Below are 20,053 nucleotides of genomic sequence, written 5' to 3' on the forward strand. Positions count from 1 at the left end.
TGTTACGGGAAATCATCCTCAGACTATTTTGAAAGATGAAAAAAAAGCCACCTACTCTCCTCCTGTAGACGAGCCATGATTTGTACATCGGTGAGGTCCTGCAGCTTGTATCCCATAGAGATGGAGTCATCCTCCAGCTCCGAGGTGCTCAGTTCACTGTCTATTGATGACTGTGGGCTCAAAGGGGAACTCCTGGAAATGTAACCTATGGAAGAAAACATAACCTTTAGTCTGTGAATACATCTGGCCATCTTTCATTCACAACTATCTGCCCTTCATTTTACAGTATATTAAAATATTTCCTGTATAATGGATAAAAACTCCCAGAAAATTAGCAATCCACTAATAAACACCAAAGGGTTTGATACTCAAGGGTGGTAATGGATCATTAATTCCTCTGCTTGTTCCCAAAATAACATCACATAGCATAGACAATGAATAATTTACCCAATACAATCGTGATACAGCTCAGATTAGCTTAGTCTTAAATACACAATCCTTCCCACGGGACTGCGGTTCTCACTATTCTGTTCTGAAAAGCAAGTGTGTTTGTGCCACCAGCTTCTGCTCAGTAATCAGATTCCATATCAGAGCCACTTACCTAAATTTTACAAGTATTTTGGGTATAATAATCAGATAAATCAATGACAATAATAATTAAGATTGAACCTTATGCAACAACAGAGCAAGCATTGCCTCCTTCACAGAGCTACCTTTTGGAGAGGGCTCTGGATTCTCTGTTTTCCTCCATGACATTAAAAGTATAAACCAAATCGCAATTAGTTACATGAGCTTATGGTTGCCCAACTTCAAAGAAAAATTATTCAAATAAAACAGTAAATCACTTTCTAATATCCTCTGGACCACTGCAGGCCCAGAGCCTACAGGGCAAGAACAGCTGTGACAAGGGCTCATCAGCTCTGCTTGTATCACAGATGTGTTTGCATCCTCAAGCACTGCTCAAAGCAGCCACCTAAAATTCATCCCAAATTCAGCTGTGCTCTAATAATATCTCCAACAGAAAACAACACACAGGGGATTACTTTTCTTTGGAAGGACTGTAAGGAGTAAATGTTTGCTTTTTTAAATTTGCAAGTTACAATGGTCCTTGAGGTTTTGCAAAGGTAGCAACAGCTCTGCTCTCCTGCAACAGCAGTGCGAAGCTAGGCAAGATACGTGAGGGCATCTCAAATAGCTTGAGATCCCTTCATTTAGGAACTAAACTACATCCCACTGAATAGAGGCACTTAGGCATCTCACTCACACAGACACCTCCACCAGGTATTCAGTCTGGAGCTGTATCCCACCCACAGTGCCCATATCCCTGCACTGATTTCATGCACTGTGAAGAAAATTGCGCACAGATCAGTGTGACACTGGGGCTAAATTCCTTAGACCACACCTGGTCCCGACAGCAATAAAATGTTAATGCCTCTTCCCCAGATTATTTTCTCCACTTCAGCTTAAGAGAAGTCACAGATATAAATCGACTCCTGATACCTGTAGCAAAGAAGGAAAAATAAAACTCTTCGCAATTCACAGCCCATAGAAAGTTTGTCTTTTCCTAAAACTCCTGTGTCCCCTGAAAATCAGCAGCAAATGAAAAATAAATCTTGGAACCTTGGGTAGTAGCAGCAGTGCCAGCTTGAAAACATCTGTGATTCTGATGGCTGTTTTTATTATAGAGAAATTCTCCCTGCAACTTCATTACACAGTTGCACAAAGGTTTCTATAGACGTAGAAAAGGGTCACGGTGGGGCAGAAATGAACAGTAAAAGGCAGGCAAAGCTGGAGACTCCTTCAGCTGACACAGTCACAACTGTACTCTCAGTTAAACCCTTATTTAGAAATAGGCTCTGTTTACTTGCATCACTTTCCTATAACATGCTGTGTTCAACAGAAACACTAGCAGTTAATTGCCAAATTTTAGGTCATTTAAAAACATCTCCCTCTGAGATAAGAGTCTATACAATCATCCAACCAGTCTATTGCTGTTACATGCTAGCAAGATTAGACTAAATTAAGCATTTTTGTAAGCACCGTAAATCAATAAAAAGATAAGCATTACCTGTCCGTTCAGGTGTTAGTATTGCTTTACTGGAGGTTTTAGAGAAGCTGGGACTATTAAAGCCATTGGTATATGGGGTGAGTCTTGCAACAGGACTATAGGGAAAAGCCAAGGAGACAGGCGTAGAGAAGAGGTTCCGCCACCGGCTGGCTGTTACAGATGCAAAGGGAGGAGGGAGAAAAAAAAGATTTACAGTTATAAATAGAATGGTGCTGTTACAGAGAAAAATAATCTCATCTTAATGTGTTCATTATACACTTTTTACTTATGGCAAAAGGAAAATAATGGTCAAAGCTCAGGAGCAAAACAACGGATCAGCATAGCCTTCTACATCTAGAAGTGTGCTCCAAAAAGCTTTCTAGCAAGTATGCCTTGTTTACTGTTTTCTATGTACACATCATTTTGGTATATATTTATCACATACATCACTGTGCGCCAACACACAAAGTAACAGAAGAAGTAAAAACCACTACAGCTAATGAAGTAACACAGATTAAATTTGCAGTGCTCTTCAAGGAATTGTTCATGGCAATCAATCACCACACAATTGAATTAGCAGTTAAACTATCAGTTATGGGAGTTCAGAGACACAGCAGTAAAAGGCTCTTAACCATCAAGTGCTAAAAACAACTGTAATCCCAGAGCAAGCTTTTAAGCTACCATATTTTCCTTCTCTTTTTACAGCATCAAATTCCCAATTACATAAGCATGATTTTTTTTTTTCACTGTTTTTAGAGGATCAAGCAAACAATAGAATGGGGTACCTCTTTGGCTACATATTGCTTACAATAAACTTGCTAGGCATCTGGTCTGCTCAGTAACATCACAGAGAGCTCAGAGTAGGCAAAAAAGCTAAAGGCTTATTTAATTTACATTTTCTTAGCTCATCCAGTAAAATATGAATGCAACTGTCCTTCAGTTTGCTTATTTTTTAACATGTGTTCAAAAGGAAAAAGAAACAAAATCCAAATGATATTCAGAAAAAAAAAAAAAAATGAAGGTAAAGTTGCTTTAAGTAGAAGGAAAAGGCAAAATTTTAAAACTGTAAATTTCAGAGAACCCATCCAGATATAACCCAACTCTGTACAGATGAAAACCAAATTATACTATTGCCTGTTTATCTGTGGTAGGAACATACCTATAACTAGCTTACAAATCAATGGCGTAACCTTGATGTTTAGCAGATGTACTTTGTGCCATCAGGTGCCACAATCTGGTTTTAAAAACTAGAAGGGCCCAACATCCCTCCACCTTTTGGCGTAATCTGCTCGTTGTCACTCCAAAAGATGCTACTTCCCCTCATTTTTTTTGCTTTGACCCAACCAAAGGTAGTCCCAGGTTTGTAAGGAATAAGCAGCCTTTTCTACCTTTCCCACTAGAAGTAAAGGCAATTGCTGGTTGCAGCACAAAACAATTTGCCAGGGAAGGGACTACCTGTGGGATGGAGCTAAATAAGTTGCCAAGAGAAGTGGTAGATGCCCCATCCTTGGAGACATTCCAGGCCAGGCTGGACGGGGCTCTGAGCAACCTGATCTAGTTGAAGATGTCCCTGCTCATTGCAGGGGGTTGGACTACATGACCTTTGAAGGTCCAATCCAACCCAAATGATTCTATGATTCTAAACCACACAACAGTAAGATATAAAAATGCAAATGATGCTCTTTGTTGTCCCCTCATTATAGAATTATTGCAATTCCCTAATTTTTAATGATTCTAGTTCCTTAAAGGATAAAGAAACCGAAAGGTCTTGAGATCTGACCTAGGAGCAGCATCAGTACCACTTCTAGGAAATTGCTTGATGTCAAGTGACATGACAGCGACCTCCAGGCAGGGCTATTTGTCTTTAACATTTACCAACGCGATCAGTTCAAAAGCCAAGTATGCAAGTGTCCCAGGAAAAAAAAGGCGAGCAAATGCAGATGGACAAAACTCTACAAACTAGTAATTAACACAGATCACTGGGGATTAATTAACTCACGAAAAGTTAATAACTACAAATTCATTGGGGGCATTCACTGAAATAAATATACATGATAGAGCAGATCTCAATATCACATCCACAGCTTATGTTTGTTATTTCCACTAGAAACCATCAGAAGGAGCAAAGGATGACAGTTCCTTGTGATTTTATTTTTCTGCCTAACACAAGATCCTGTTTTGTAGCTGCCTGCTCATTTGCCAGGCCAATTAGCTGCCAGAATGTTCTCACCCCCAGATGTGATCAACCGTACAGCACAAATAAACATCATTCATTACCCTTCACAATAAGCACTGTGAGCTGGCCCACAAAGCACAAAGCAACAGTTATCACGGCTATGAAAGCAAGAACCCACACAAAGAATATAATTAGTATTTATGGCAAACCAGATTCCAAACCCCACTTTCAAATACTATGTATTCTCAAGGCAAGATGGAGGAAGAAGCCAAGAAACACTGTTTACACTCATCTCGCTATATACTAAATCTCTAGAACTACTAATCTAAAATTATCCTTAATTCTAGCACATTTGCCACTGTGCCTAAAATAAAACTTCATAGTGTTTAAGCTTCAGCAAAGGATTGACAGTTTTAATGCATTTGATTAACTCCACTGTTCAGGATCACATATAAAAAAATGTCATTACATTTCAAATGGAAATATCAAAGTACCTATTGAGTACTTCTATGGTATTAACAAAGACGGCAAAATTAGACTTATTAATGTCTTGTGTTAATGCCAAAACCATAAAAAGGTATTAGGAAGCAAGTGCTACAAACATCTTGGGAAATACATGAATTAATGTAAAATTTATAAAATCCCCAAATTGCGCAATGGGTAGTAACTCTGTAAGTTATTTTGCCCCACACTGACTAGAGACTGCCCTGGTTAGCACCACAGTGTGCACAGATTTGCTTGTTGATACCTCTTCCCAGTAGGTTGTTTCCAGAGAATAAGACAATGTCGTTAAAACCTTTAAGTTTAAAAGTCCAGCTCTCAAGCTCTGAATATGACAATATTTGTAGCTTCTTCTTAAAGCCCCAACTCTAGTTGCCCATAGATGAAATGAGAAACTCAGGTAACCTTTTAAAAATAAGGGAAGTTTCTAACCCATGCAGTTGAATAGAAATATGAATAATCTTGCTCTCAGTACTTCACACTGAAGATGAACTGAAGCAAGAAAAATTATCAGCCTTAGAATGGAAAGTAGGGGCATGTAAAGAACCATGAAGAAAAAATAAGCCAAAAAATCCATTGACTGATGGCAAATAGTTAAACGCAATAATAATCTGACTCTTTGAAGCATAATACAGTAGGCCTTTCACACCAAAGGAACTAATATTCTCTAATACGATAAACACAAATCATCCCACTCATCAAAGACTACAGTTAGATTTGAAGTGCCCAATTTTGGGGGTATGATTTATTTGGTTTTGACCAATTCTTAGTAACTAGATTGATGATAATTTACTGTGTTGCACAACGTATGCTGTAATATTTTAAAACAGGACTTGTCAAAATTACTACATAATCAACCAAACAAAACCTTTCCTTTCAAAAAACAAAATTAGCAACAAGAGAGCCTGTTCATAACTTTGAAGTGTTTACTAACACAACTGAAGGTTTAAAACCCAATTAAGACTTTAATTTTATAACTTCCCTGGAGATATCAAAATGCTAAAATAGACGAGAATAGTAACTCACAGAAAAATACGAGCAGCTACATAAACACAAATATTCTTCATACTGACTCGTGTGAAAAAACAGCATTTGATAAGGACCGATGGAAAATTTAACACAAAAACCTTAACAAATAAACATCTACAGTATTGCATGGCTCAAAAGGAATGGAGCACTCTGCAAAACCAGAGCATGCTGTACCATATCTAAAGCAATTCCTTAAGTAAAAGCAATTTTTCATTTAAGCTACATAAGGTATACAATTTCTAAACATATACAGAAGCACGTTTTTGAAAGTGAAGATGACATTTGCTATTCAAATTAATGGGAACAGTCATAAGCTGGGACATGAGGTAAAACCAGCACAGATTCTCATTGTGTTGTTTCAAGTTTGTAAGGCTACACTGATTTAATACAGGGACAGATCAAGTACAAGTCCTGTACTTGATGAATCATATATGTAGGGCATTGCATTAGCTCAGGATATCAGGGTTTCCAAGAAACCAAGAGAAGAACGTGTACATTTTAAATACCTTTGATTTTAATACCTCCATTATGAAAATTGGTGAGTCCAGTTTGGTATTTCTCTAACACAGTAAATTATTTTCACAGTCTAAGCAAAACAAATTAAAAATATTTATTTGTTTTAAAGACAGAAACACTAAAGTCATAAATAACTGTGTTGTACTAACCACACTAAATTATATCTGAGGTGCTATCTACATTGCTTATCCACTCCATTAACTTATATATAGGCCTTCAGGCTAGACTCAAAAATACTTCTTAAGCTTAAGCTAAAAATAAATTGCACATATGCAGATACTTGAATATGGGTACTAATGACATAGCCTGAACAAAAACACTCTTTTGAGTCAGTAACTGGAGGAATATTTACAGTGCTGTCAATCCAACCGCAAGTTTTGAACCCATAGTTTTTTCCTGCTGACATACTTTCCTCAGAGCAGGAAACCCAAACCACTTCCCTGGTGCATTCTGCATACACACAGTTGCACAGCAGCCAGGCTTAAAAGCAAAATATCTCTCTCGGGAGTGAAATGCAGAGTCCTGCATAACAAACGGAATTATTTTGTTAATCACTGGGGAAATTCAAGAGTGCAAGAAGGAAATTCAATACCCTCTCCTTACTGTAGATAAGAATGTCTAAACTAGCTAAGACATATCACCTCAGTGGTGCATATCTGATATCTCCCTCTCAAAGACAGGTATTTAACCTGGTAGAAGAGAGGTGTTAGATACCCAACTGCAACCAATGCTGTGGTGCCACCACATAGGAGCAGGTTTTCAGGCAGCTAAGTTTTAAAAGTAAAGCTTAAGTAGACACTGCCTTTAAGTGCCTCAGTAGCTCCCAAGCACATGGACCTTGGAGGTACATAAAATCCTAAGGTCTGCTTCATGGAGTGAGGCATTCAGCTTCTGTGCTCTGAAGAGGTCTGTGACTTCTTCCAGGGTTTACTTGAGCCCACTGCTTCAAAGCTTTCCTTTGCAATTACAAGTCCTAAAAAACTTACTTTTTTGAAAAAATTGCAGTTTTATTAGTTACAAGACTACAAGTTCCGAGCCCAAGACAGAAATATTTTCAGCTCTAGTAACTGTGAATAAGAGTACTAAGTTGTACCTGTAAAACTGCAAGTTAGTGTAGGGCATGTACATACTCCCATCTTGCTCAACGCTCTTGTGCAGTGAACGTCCCAACTTTTCAAGCAGCAGACTCCTCGTCCCACAAACATGAACTGTGGTCATCTCAAGAGCTTCTTCCAGCATGTATGGTTTCCTACCTGTAGCCACCTCAGCCATCCAGCTAGTGGAAGAAACTTAGCAATCTGCACAGAGCCACACTTCATATGTTTAATGTGCATTTTCAGTCACATTCAATCTGCCGTTGCCTGAAATTATTTCCCTGCACTGCCACATATAGCTCACAAAATGCTCTTGGGGTTTGTTTGCTGTTTCTGTCCCTTGATTTCTTGGTCAACAGAGGCAAAGTATCCCTTCATCCCCATCTGCAATGGTGACGGAGAGAAACAACCCCTTAGACTGTACAAGGGGACTCCTTTCAATAGTCAGTAAATACAGGTCTGAGGGGTGACCTTATTAATATTTACAAATATATAAAGGGTGAGTGTCAGGAGGATGGAGCCAGGCTCTTCTCAGTGACAACCAATGATAGGACAAGGGGTAATGGGTTCAAACTGGAACACAAGAGGTTCCACTTAAATTTGAGAAGAAGCTTCTCAGTGAGGGTATCAGAGCACTGGAACAGGCTGCCCAGGGAGATTGTCCACTTTCCTATAGGCCTGGAAAAACTTTAATATAATCTTAGTTTTAACAGTATGTGAGAACTCCAGTTTTAAGAATATGTGAGAACTGGGGGTACCTGAAAAAGTTTCCCAATTCATTCACATAAAGCAAGTCCTTTTTGAAAAATGACATTAAAGGATCTAATATCAGTGAGGAGTGAGAAAGCAGTTCAGTTGGTATGTGTTGGTATACTACTGCTTGGTGCATAGAACTGCAACAATTCATATACCTCAAGAGCTGCTCCAGAAAAAACTGCAAACCTTTTAAAGGTACAATCATAAAGCCTATTGAAATTGCAGTAGTTTCTAGGACTTCCAGCTAGCATAGCAAAGCAGTGCAATCAGCACTGGTGGCTGGAATACTGCAACTGGTGACAAAAATGTAAATCTAAGTAAGATTCAGGAATGACGCACTTTGACAAATTCCAGTTGTGCCAATGACTACCTATGAGTGTGAGCAGGGAAGATTTATATATTTTTCAAGATAAATGCACAATTACTCTATTTCAATGTATTAATAATTCAGTGAAAGGGAGGCCTTACAATTGTCTTTGGACACACTATATACTGGAAAAATGACAACACTGCTTTGCAAATGCAGTGTGACAGAGACTCTAATCAGTATGTCCTGATCCAACTGAGCCATAAAAATGATTTTATGACATCAAAGTATTCAAAAGACTAGGAATGAAATGGAACTGAGGTATGAGTTACCTCCAAAAAAACTTCAGTGAAAAACTACACTGCACATTAGCTACATGCTTTGGAGGGTTGTTTTCGCTGGGGTTTATCGTGGTTTTGTTTTTGTTCAGGTTTGTTTTGTTTTGTTTAACTTGCCTCTTATTTAAGGCAAACGTTTTACCAGCCCACTATATAAAGAGACAAGCATAGAGGCTTTGTGAAAAACGTAATTGTCTCAGCATTCATTTTATTTCTGTGTGCAAAACTCTCCCTGCATGCAGAGGTCCAAAAGCAAATTTTCAGAGCACAAGTAATAGCCAAACTTGCCTTCCCAGCTTCCCGTTCTTGAGAAACTGGCCAAATATTATGCTAAAGTATTAAGCCCTAGGCTTGACCTAGGGCCCAAATGTCTGTTGTCCTCCCAGCTTCCACACTCAGCAAGTACCATTTTATACAAACTGTCAGTCTGATGCATTTCCATTCCATTTGGTGGATTCTTAACCAGAACTCATGAGCATATACGCTCTCACATTTCAGCTAGTTTGAAGCAGAAGACTCATTCTCGTATTTTAATATATAAGGTAACCTGAAACAAAATATATAGCCTCAGATTCTTCAGCCAAACTATTAGCATTTCATTCATTAAGGAGAGTGTTTACCCTACATAATTTTAGGAGCCTTCAAACAAGGAATTGAGAGCCTGTCAAAAGAAGGAATTCTTACCAAAGGGTACTGCGAATGCAAAACTTTACATGGGAAGACTGCACAAATTCACAGAAGAGGAATCCACCAGAGGTTAATAAATCGCATCTAAATCAGAGCTCGCATCTGGTTTGGTCAGTCCGTGAACTTGAAAAACATCTGGGAGAGTGTTGGGGCTGGTATGGATGCTATTTCCCTGTATTCTCACTATCTTCCAGTATCTATTTATGGCACGTTTGGATGCAGGAACCTATGTCACAGACACAAAGATGTTCTTATGTATAGACATTGATGGTTGACCTAGTCACCATGGGATGCAACATGCTCCAAAGGGAAAGGACAGGGCACGATTCACCCCACCTCCACTTTAAAAGGCCACGAGCTGTGCTTGTTTGTCTGTGCCGCCTACAAACACAGTCCAGAGTGACTGGCTGGGATACAGATCTCTGCCTGTATTCAAACAAAATTCATTCTGACAACATTCACTACAGGGAACAATAAACAGAGCTTAAAAACAGATTTCAGAGACTGCATTGTTTTCCCTTTTTTCTCAGCAATTGAAAAAGACAACTCTTTCGCAGCGCTAGAGCACTGAAATGCTTGCATCCATCCTAGTGAAACATCTTTTTTTGATGTTGAACATCTTTCTCAGCATCAGCTCCAGTTGAAAGAAGAACTTTTGCTGCCTTCCTACAGACTAAGGTTTTATGCCAATCCTCCCCATTCCATCCTCTCGGCTGTATCATTACACTGTACCAGCAAGCACAACTGTCCTTGCAAGACTTCACGCTGAATCAGTCCAGTTATCCTATCTGTATTAAAAAGACCTTTTTGTTAATTTATTTTTTTAAACAAGGAAGAGTTCCTCAATTTCCTTTATTGAGAGGATGGAGCCCAATTGTACTAGGGCATATAAAGGAGAGAATGAGAAGCAGAACACAGCAGGAAGGTGAGGCTGCTGAAGCCAACATTGCCTTCAAGAGAAACACTTGTCAGAGAACAGCCTCCTTGATGTGTCTGAAGGCAGGTGACGTGAACTCAATGTCTGGTACTGATTCCTTACTCACATATATAGCACAGAGCAAAACAACAGCACTTCCATAAAATTTTAATAATTATCAACAAAAAAAAAAAAAAAGGAACAAATGGTAACCACCTTACAACGTAACTCAGAGGGGAAAGAAAGAGCTATCACCATGATGTGCAGACAGTTTTCCTCCAGAAATACCTTAGTCCAGCTCTTACCACCATGCCAGCTGGACAGGCCTCCTACCTCAGCCTGCTCTGAGTGTAGCTTGCTAGGTCTCTGGTTAAGCTCGCCCAGCAGGTTCTGACTAAGGTGGGCAAGGAAGCCATCAGCAATTCATGTAGGCACAAATGACGTTAGGACAGGACATACTTTCCTGCCAAAGAGAAAGCAGGCTACATTCCCATGCGAAGGGATGAGAGGAAGACAACCATGGCAACCTAAGACCACCTTATCTCAAATTTAGTGGATCCACAAGAGACTTCTAGGTTTATACCATACAGCAGAGTGTGTAAGAGCCCTGAGCAAGGTCTAAGGAAGGTGGTGCACCTACCTAGAGAAAGGTAGGACCATGAGAAGTAAATAACATCATTTCCACAATCAGCATAGCTTCACTAGCAGCTCACTGCACCCAAACCAGCAGGTGTAACTCATCTGGTCTCAGACAGTTCAAATAACCTTGCAGAAAGCTCCACACCATACTAATTTATGAGCAGTGGCTCAACTCCTCTAACGTGAAACAGCTCTCCTCACACAGACATTGCTATTGCAGCCTACAGCACGGAAAAGCATTAGACATAAGCAGGGCTGTGTCAGAAATCAGCATACACATACCACTGTAACGCTGTTTGAGCATCGTCATCAGTGTGAATCACATTTTACTCACTACCTGCTTAACCCTGCCTGCTAATCCATAGGGAAAACATTTCGATTGGCACCGTCTGTGACATAGTTTGCATCTTCCTTTATAAATCACAAGTCTACCACTGATTACATGCACTCTAACATTACCATTAAGAAAGAGACATTCATATTCTGTAACGACACCGTGAGCAAAATCAGAAAGCTCATACTCAGTGCACAAGGATTGTGAAACTCATCCCAACCTTATTTTCCCTCTTGAATCTACTACCTTTGAGAACTGCTTTGTTTATATTTCAGTGACAGTACAATACAGCAAAATTGTAAAGAGTACTGAGGAAAGCATGTTTTGCAATCATACAATGCTGGTTTAAACACTCGATTTGTCCCAGTAATCCAAAAATAGCACAAGGAACTAAATTTTTAACTGCAACACGTCTTTTTGTCTTTTTTGTTAAACGCTGGCTCTCAGGTCTGAAGCATCTCCCAGGTCTGAAAAATATTGTGCCTATAGTGCATCTCAGGACAATTCTTCACTGCTCGCTGCTTGCAGAGCTCTGACAACCTCTGTCTGCCTGGTAACTCACACTGTTTCAATTCAGAGGACATATTTGCTCTGCAGCGCAGCAGGCCATATTCTCTCTAGGTCCAAAGAAGTCAAGGAAACGTCTGTAGATAAGCAGCAGCAAGTGTATGCAGCTGCAGGAGTCACCTCCACAGCCTCCATAATCCAATGCTTGCAGCATCCTCATCAGAGATGCTTGCCTGGGATGCAGCTCTCACACAGTAAAGTGTTGGTGACCAGCAGTTTGACAGCTACTCTGCTAGATTATTAACACCACAGTTCTGTGTTCTATTCAAAAACAGGAGCACCTAAGTCTGTTTTCTCTGACTCAAAACAACCATACTGTCATCACCTCTTAGAGAGGTGGTTTTAACTGTAATGGGATCAACGATACATGCTCACACAGAAGAGCCAAGTGCAGTCTTGGCAACCACACCTGAAATCAGGTTGTTTGCAGGGTTTTTATTTTACATGTTGTTCCTGTGCAAAGGTTGTATACATCTATAGATTACTGACCAGAATATACAGAGTTAATATTTCCTATTTCTGTATAAAATGTGTTATTATATCACTAAGTTTCAGGTCTGCTATAAAGAAGTAAAGGAAGTTTTGAATCTAAAGCCAGGCCCATAATCTAATCAAGATATTCAACAAAAAATGCTAATTAAAGTACCTTAACCAGGAGGGAAGGCAGAAATTCCTTGTGCCATAGAAGCAGCACTTGCTGCCTCAATACAAAATCACAAGGATTGGTTATTCCACTTTGAGACAGAGAGTAGTTACCTGAGATCCTATTTTGAGAAACTCTGCAATTCACTTCACAGAAAGGAGCTGGGGAGCTGCAGCTCTATAAACCTTCCCCAAGCATGTCCCTTGGGGAATGCTGAGCCTTCTAACTCACCACCCTTGCTACCCAAGATCCTGGATTAATCAAGAGAGAAACCTAGTAACATTATATAACCTTAATAATGCATGTTGCAGGGGGTGGTTTGCTTGTAATATGGGTCCATGATCATAAATCTGTGCACTTCATCATCCTAAAAAGTATCTGGTGGTAAAGTTGACTTAAGGGAAATCTGGCCTACCACTCTTTTGGATGGGGTTATCTATTATTCAGGAGCAGGCTTTCAAGTTACTAATCCATCTGGTACACATACTGGGTATGTGACTCTTGTTACAGGTCGTCCTCTTCCCCAGCCACACAGCTCTGTCCCCTGGGGCCACTGTTATGTGTGGAGTTTGCCTCAGCATCCAAGAGGTAGAAGAAGCAGTTTCATGTCCACAGTTCACACAGGGGATGCATCCACCCTTGTACAAGTCACAAATGCACAGTGACAATCTTTTTCAGTTGCAGAAAAAGCTGGTAAACAAATTCATTTTGGACAGTTCTGTGTCAGATTACATCTTGAACTACTCTTAGAATAATTTTCTTGGGCATCTCTCTTATTTGTTTCCCCAAACCAGTCTATTCCACACATATACCTGATTATTTTAATTACTTAATAAAGACCAAGTAAACCCATTGGTGCAGGGATATTTTGTGAATATGATACAGTAGGACCTGTAATGACTCTTACACCACTGAGGAAAGTTGTTCTGTATGTCAACACCCTGAAAGCACTGCCAAGAACTAAATAAGTTCTATCAATATAAGGAAATATGTATATACCAGGGACTTCTGCCAAAGCAGGACATGGATTCACATCTTTTCACATTTTTCATGAACAAAACTATGCTACATTCAGGTCTCCAGCACAGACCTGACCTTCCTGACACTTGTACAATGGCAAGAATATGACGTTTAGTTCTGTAATGTGTGTCAGAAGAAACCTGTGGTGTCAAAGCAAGTCTTGCAAAGTCTTCTTCAAGCAAAGCCTCTGACTATGAGGAATCAAGTTTCAGAGTTTTAAACAGTTTGTACTTATTGCTGCCAGTCCAACCAAGAGCATGAACTTACTGTATTTTCAGTCATATGGGAACAAATAAATACTGAATCTCAGCTTATATTTTTAACCTTAAATATAAAGCTGAAGACTCCTCTCAAAGTTATTTGATGTTCATCCCAAAAAGTATACTATTAGTAGGTGAAATACCTTAAGGAGCTAACATAAGGACACTGCACAAACCACAAGAAAGTTAAAGACTTCCAGTGGTTTCAATAGGAGAAAAAAACATGTTTATCCAAAACCTACTATATTTCTACTACTCTATTTTTTCTATTACTTCTATCTAGTACGTGGGATATAATTACAAAAGGTTATCGTAACACCATTTTTAATACTATTTATTTAGTTATCTATCATCCTACCATATGACTGAAGACACTCCACCTCATTCTTGCCTCAGGTTAATTTTACAGTGCTGGAAGCCCTGCTTTTAACAGAATTAATTCCAGTTTAACAACATAAGTAAAGGCTGGAAATTCCTTTTGTTGGATGACGAAAAATTCTTACAAAAGCTATGGTAAGGAAGCTAATCTGAATTTTAGTCACAAAGGAGAGGAGAAGTGGAGGAAGACTGTTTTGCAAAATGCAGCAGCTCCTCCATCTTTAATGAACTCTGTGGTCTCTATTCACCTCAACTAATTTTCAAGGTTCAAACTTGACATCCAGTCCTATCAAACCGACTATGCTCCTCTCTGTCTCTCCTTGTCACTGGAGGAAGACATGTCTCATGCCCTGGAAATGTCTCTGTTTTTCAACTAGTCCTTGATTTCAAGCCTGAAGTTTAAGATGGCTTTAACAAAGTAGTATGAATCTTACCTTGAAAGCACTTATAGCATGTTTAACACACAGAAACAGAGACATATATAGTAGCTAGAGAAGATGTGACCTGAAAGCTGAAATATGAGTTGGATCATGACATTCATTCAAGTTGGATCCAAGTGACAGGATCAACTTTTACAGTCTATGTCTGTTTTGATAACACAGTCAGGAAGGATGATGTCTTCTGTGTGCCTGTATATGCTCTGAATACAAGTGTACCCTTCAAGGCTACTAAGAATGTGAGAGGCTTTTATCTTGTCAGCCAACCGCTTTCTACATAGCAAAAGAGTAGAGCTCTTGCGTATTTTCTTAACTTCAGTCTGAGGCCTATTTTCAAAACTAGTTAATGTATTATGGGCTTTTTCGTCCAGAAATAAATCTCCATAATTTCTTGCAACTGTACATTAGACTGCTAAAAGCATTTTTAAAACCCCAATGATAGCAGTGTACCCACTCTTGGAAATGCTGTTTTCAACCCTAAAAAGAACAACAGCTGCTTTGTGATGTCTTCAGTCTTTGTGTCTTTGTCCGGGTAGGTCTAGTATCGTCAGTGCCATTGTATTTATCTTCCTGTGCATGCAGTACAGGGACCGAGTCATTGCAAGCACAGTGGTCCCACAGAACTCTGTTGGACCAGCTCAATTTCTGCAGCTTTGGTCTCAGGAGTTGAATAAAAGACGGGAGGAGACAGTAGTAAAACTGTTGTTCCAGGGGAAAAAAAAAAAAAAAAAAAAAAAAAAATATCACATAAACTAAAATGCTTCAAAAATATGTAATAATTAGGGCAAACATTCAACCACAGTGCAAACAATTTAAAAAAAAAAAAAAAAGGTGTTGAAATAATTATTTTAGGGAATAAACCAGAGTTTTTAATATAGATTTCAAGAGGGGCTGAGCTGCCATTCACGAAACAGAGGAAGATGAAGGGCACCTTCACCCTTTTTCTCTGTAAGTCCAGGCTTAGAGGATTCCTCTAGGATGAGGAGCAAGGCCATTTAACCCTTCACTGCTTGATTTAAAGAACAGGTATTAGTTCAATCCCCTTGCAGATCAGAGCTCAGCTACTACACAAGGTGCTCTCACATTTTTCTGCTGAAGATGTCCTATTCCTTTAGTCTATTATTGGATCAGAGGAAAAGCAAACAAACAACAAAAAAAATACTTATCTACTATTTCAGAGAATGTAACTAGGGTTTTGTTCCGGTTAATGAGGGAACTTCATTCCTACATGCCACACAGGATGCGTGGCAGTTCTCTTTAAGTGGACATGTACTGTACTGCTAACCAGATATGCTAACAAAAATTCAAACCAAAGATGTATTTTTCTGCTCAGGAGAGCAGGTGGATGCAAGAAAAATACAGATAATTACATTTCTTAAAATTTCTGGTTGCATGCTTAACTCTTTTTTTACTTTTGTACAGTACCATCTGCAACAGAGGTAAGCATACCAGGTAAGGAACCTGTTCTGTAAATAACAGACTCGTAGAAGGACAATTTCCCACTTTCTCTTAACAGTGTAGGATAATAATTGCATGCCAGATGGAATCCAAATATATGTGTCTGCTTGGATATAACTTTCTTGATCATTTATCATAATGTGAAAAAGATTAAGTAATTCAGACATTAGCCCTAAACTGCATTTTTTCTCACCTTACTACTTAGTCACAAATTTCCCCTACATTCAAGAAACACCCGTAAACACATTTTCGCTTCCCCTAAAACTGTATTTGCCCACCATTTTCATTCACAGGTTAAACCTCTGGCAAGAGGGTTTTGCAAGGGAGCTTCTGTGTCTACAGCTTCTGACTCTGACACCCTGTTCCAAGATGCCATTTTCTTTGCACACATATACCTGCTGCCTATATTGAATCAGACTGGGAAAGCTAAAAGTTAGGCTGAAATTGAGGTCAAAAGCTGCACTACCCTCCAGGACCCCTGTGGCTTTCTGGATAAATATAGCAGGTGTCACAGCTATGTGCTTATTACGAGAAAGTGTTAACACAATTACCCAAAGCAGAGATACAAACACCTTCAAAAATAAAAGAAACTTTAAAATAGGTTTTCCATGCTTCTAAAATGCCAAACTGGGGAAAAAATCCTGGAAGTTTAGGATTACAAAAAGTTCTGGTAGATGCTTAAGTGACTGTCAAATGTAATAAAGCATTCAGAATACATATCCTCATGTAGAATTAAGGTTCAACACCAAGCAAGAGTCAAATTAAGAAGCACTAACCACATAGTTTTCTAGAAACATGGGTAAAATGACATCTACGTATTTGATACAGATACCATTATCATTACTGTAATTGCAGAACCCCTGACCCCCATGACAATTTTTCACCTAGAGAAACCCATCTCTTCAGACTCCCTAGAGAAAGACCACTTTCTCCTGTCACTAACCCAAAGCACATTCCTAAACTTAAGCTGCCCTGGGGTGATTTCAGACATCTCAAGAGAGACTCCCTAAGTAAGCTTCACCTTGCGAGTACCTCCCACAAGTATCTACACTGCAGCAAGAACGGTGCAAGCATTTAATAAAGAGGCAATCATCGCTCCTCACAAACAAGTCACCTTGAGTTTGCAAGAAGAGGAGACTATGACATTATTAACCAAGAGTACCATACAACAGGGAAAGCATGAGAATAGCACAAGAGACAAGAGTCAAAGCACACAAGTTGCAGAAGCACACAATTATTACACTGCTGTAATATATTTCTGCCCATATCTTGCTTTTCAAGATCAGAGGCACTCTACAGTATCTTTTAAGCTATCATGGTTTAACCCCAACTGGCAACTAGGACCGTGCAGCTTCTCACTTTAGCAAGTGGGATAGAATCAAATTGATAGCAAGAGGAGAGAATTGAAAAGGGAGAAAACACTCTTGGGTTGAGATAAGAAAAGTTTAATAGGACAGCAAAGGAAGAGATAATATTATAATAATAATAACAACAACAGTAGTAATAATCATATACAGAACAAGTGATGCACAATACAATTGCTCACTGCTCATGATACCAATCATCTGCTCATTCTCGAGCAGCAGCATTTGTCCCCTGGCCACTTCCAGTGTATATACTGAGCATGACACCATATGGTAAGGAACACCCTTTGGCCAGGTAGGGTCAGCTGTCCTGGCTGTGCTCCCTCCCAGCCTCTTGTGCACCTGCCACAGCATGGGAAGCTGAAAAGTCCTTGACTACCCAGCAACAACCAAAACATAAGTGTATTATCAACATTCTTCTCACACTATATCCAAAACACAGCACTACACCAGCTACCAGAAAGAAAATTAACTCTATCCCAGCCAAAAGCAGGACAAAGGGTTTCCACCATCAGAACCTGTCATGTCCACAGTAAGCAGAAATGTCCTTGGACAACAAAGTTTGAGAGGTTTCTTCAAACTTCTCCATAATTCCCATTTTGTTTCTTCCAAGTAATTATCTCAGATTTATCAACACCCATATACGCAAAAAAATAACAAAATCTTTTTTGGACTAAGTCCAACACAACAAGAACATATGGGCCTAGTTACAAACTGTTATATATTTATTTATTTATAACTAAAGATCCATTTGTGATGACAGTGAAGTATTCCACATCCAGCATTTCAAAAGACATTAAGAAACAACCACGAGGCACTCTTAACATTGGCTACATGACTGCAACACATGAAGAAGAAATGACAAAAAAAAAAAAAACACCAACAAACCTGCTGACACCACAGATGAACAGGCTAAAGCAATGATTTCCTCCATCACTCCATCTTGTCCCGTTTTGTGCTGGCTTACAAACTGCTCTCTCACCTGCCTTTCCTATGGGTTGGGAAGGAGGAACAAAGAACATCGAGAAGTTTTGCTAGAGTTTCACAGAGCTACTTGAGGGATATGCCGGACTTCTAGGAAGAAAAGCCCTTAAGGTGTCAGGATGCTAAACCCAGTCCTCCGTATTTGCAGGAAAGAACACGACTAAATTGCTAACACCCACACATTATAGGCCACAAAATCTTTCCCTGCACCCATAACAGACTTAAGACATGCTATGAAGAAAAAATTGCCTGAAGCCAAAAATCACAAAAACATCGAGCACCAAGTAACTCTAAAATAGTAATAAAAAAAAGGAGATATGCTACCAGTCAGATGCAAATTCTTGACTTAATGCTCAATCCTACTCTTTTACTAAGCCTATACTGTAGTAGTACCTTGAGCCCAATGAAATTGGAATTACATTATATCAGCCACTCCTGAAGGACAAAACAAATGACACCCCCTCGCCGTAACAACTCACTTTGATTTCTGACACAAATCTTTACATGGCTTATAAGTGACTTTAAAAATGGCCAACAGTTAATGGTACTTAGAGTCTGTTCACGTGCTAAAAATTTACAAGTGCAAGTCATCTTGCAAGACTTATCTTCTTGTGTGCTGATTACTTTTCAATAACATGACAGCATCAACATAAAGCACCTACTGAATTTCTTCATATGTAAAAAGCAATTCTAAATGGAAAAGAGAAAATAATTACTACATACTGCTGTATGATGCATGAAAAACCTTGAGAGCCATATGCCAACCTGCTAATAATTTAAAAGGTATAGCCTGAAGCTACATCCAGAATTAATTAAAAAAAAATTATTACAAATTTTCCTTCCAAAACTCTTAAATAATTACTTCAAATTAACAAGTCACATATGAAAGTCACTTGTGTAATAATACCTGTATCATTGAACAGGTTAATGCAATTTCAATACAAACAATGTTTTTAAAAAATGTGACACAAAACCACATATATCTTTAAGAAGAAAAAGAAATCAACTTTTTCTCATAGGATTGTTTGAGGCATTTATTACTATTCCATGATGCCCACAAGTAAGTTTTGCACCTAAGCTCTGGTACTGTCAATGGAGAAGTACAGCTCAACTCAGCTGCCTACATACAGGCATCTCATGCTGTTTAGACATCTGCTGAGGACATTTCAAAGGCAACCAAACCTAGCCCTGTCTTTCTGTTGGCTAAAATGGAAATTTAAATACTTCTTGTGTGAAAGTATGCCAGGACGTGGCTTGGCCAGAGATCAGGGTAGCTGGACACAACATGAGGAGCTGCAGGACCAGACACAAGACGTTGTTCAATGTAACAAGGAACAGGCTGTGAAGCTGCCAAAAGGGACCCACTGTGCTGCAAAGGACGGCCAGGTCTCACGGGGTACTGAGCGGGGGGGTTACATGAGAAACAGATGAATGAGAACATCATGGACTTTTTGGAGAGCAGAGTCCTGCTCATCAGTGTCTTGGTAACCCCATCTGTGACACCATGTAAGGTCAAGAAGACCAAAGTACCAGTACCAGAAATAGCAAATCTGGGTACAGATGTAGCAAAACTGAGACCAATGGGGAGTAGGAATTAGTGAC

General features: G+C 39.2%; 1 protein-coding gene across 2 annotated transcripts in view; it reads right to left on the minus strand.

The window, feature by feature from the left end:
• SLAIN1 (SLAIN motif family member 1) overlaps window positions 1–20,053 on the minus strand; it is a gene marked incomplete at both ends in the record, with an annotated part of 51,153 nt that overhangs the window by 18,001 nt on the left and 13,099 nt on the right. The window contains 2 exons of one of the 2 annotated variants that reach the window (XM_082062258.1): window positions 56–205; window positions 2,069–2,218. In XM_082062258.1, coding sequence (XP_081918384.1) covers window positions 56–205; window positions 2,069–2,218 — 300 coding nt within the window. Of the gene's footprint in view, window positions 1–55; window positions 206–2,068; window positions 2,219–20,053 lie in introns of those variants that run through there. The other variant, XM_082062259.1, reaches the window with a different exon arrangement.

This window comes from Streptopelia decaocto, assembly GCF_964273445.1.
Source record: "Streptopelia decaocto genome assembly, chromosome: 1".
Taxonomy (NCBI): Eukaryota; Metazoa; Chordata; class Aves; order Columbiformes; family Columbidae; genus Streptopelia; species Streptopelia decaocto.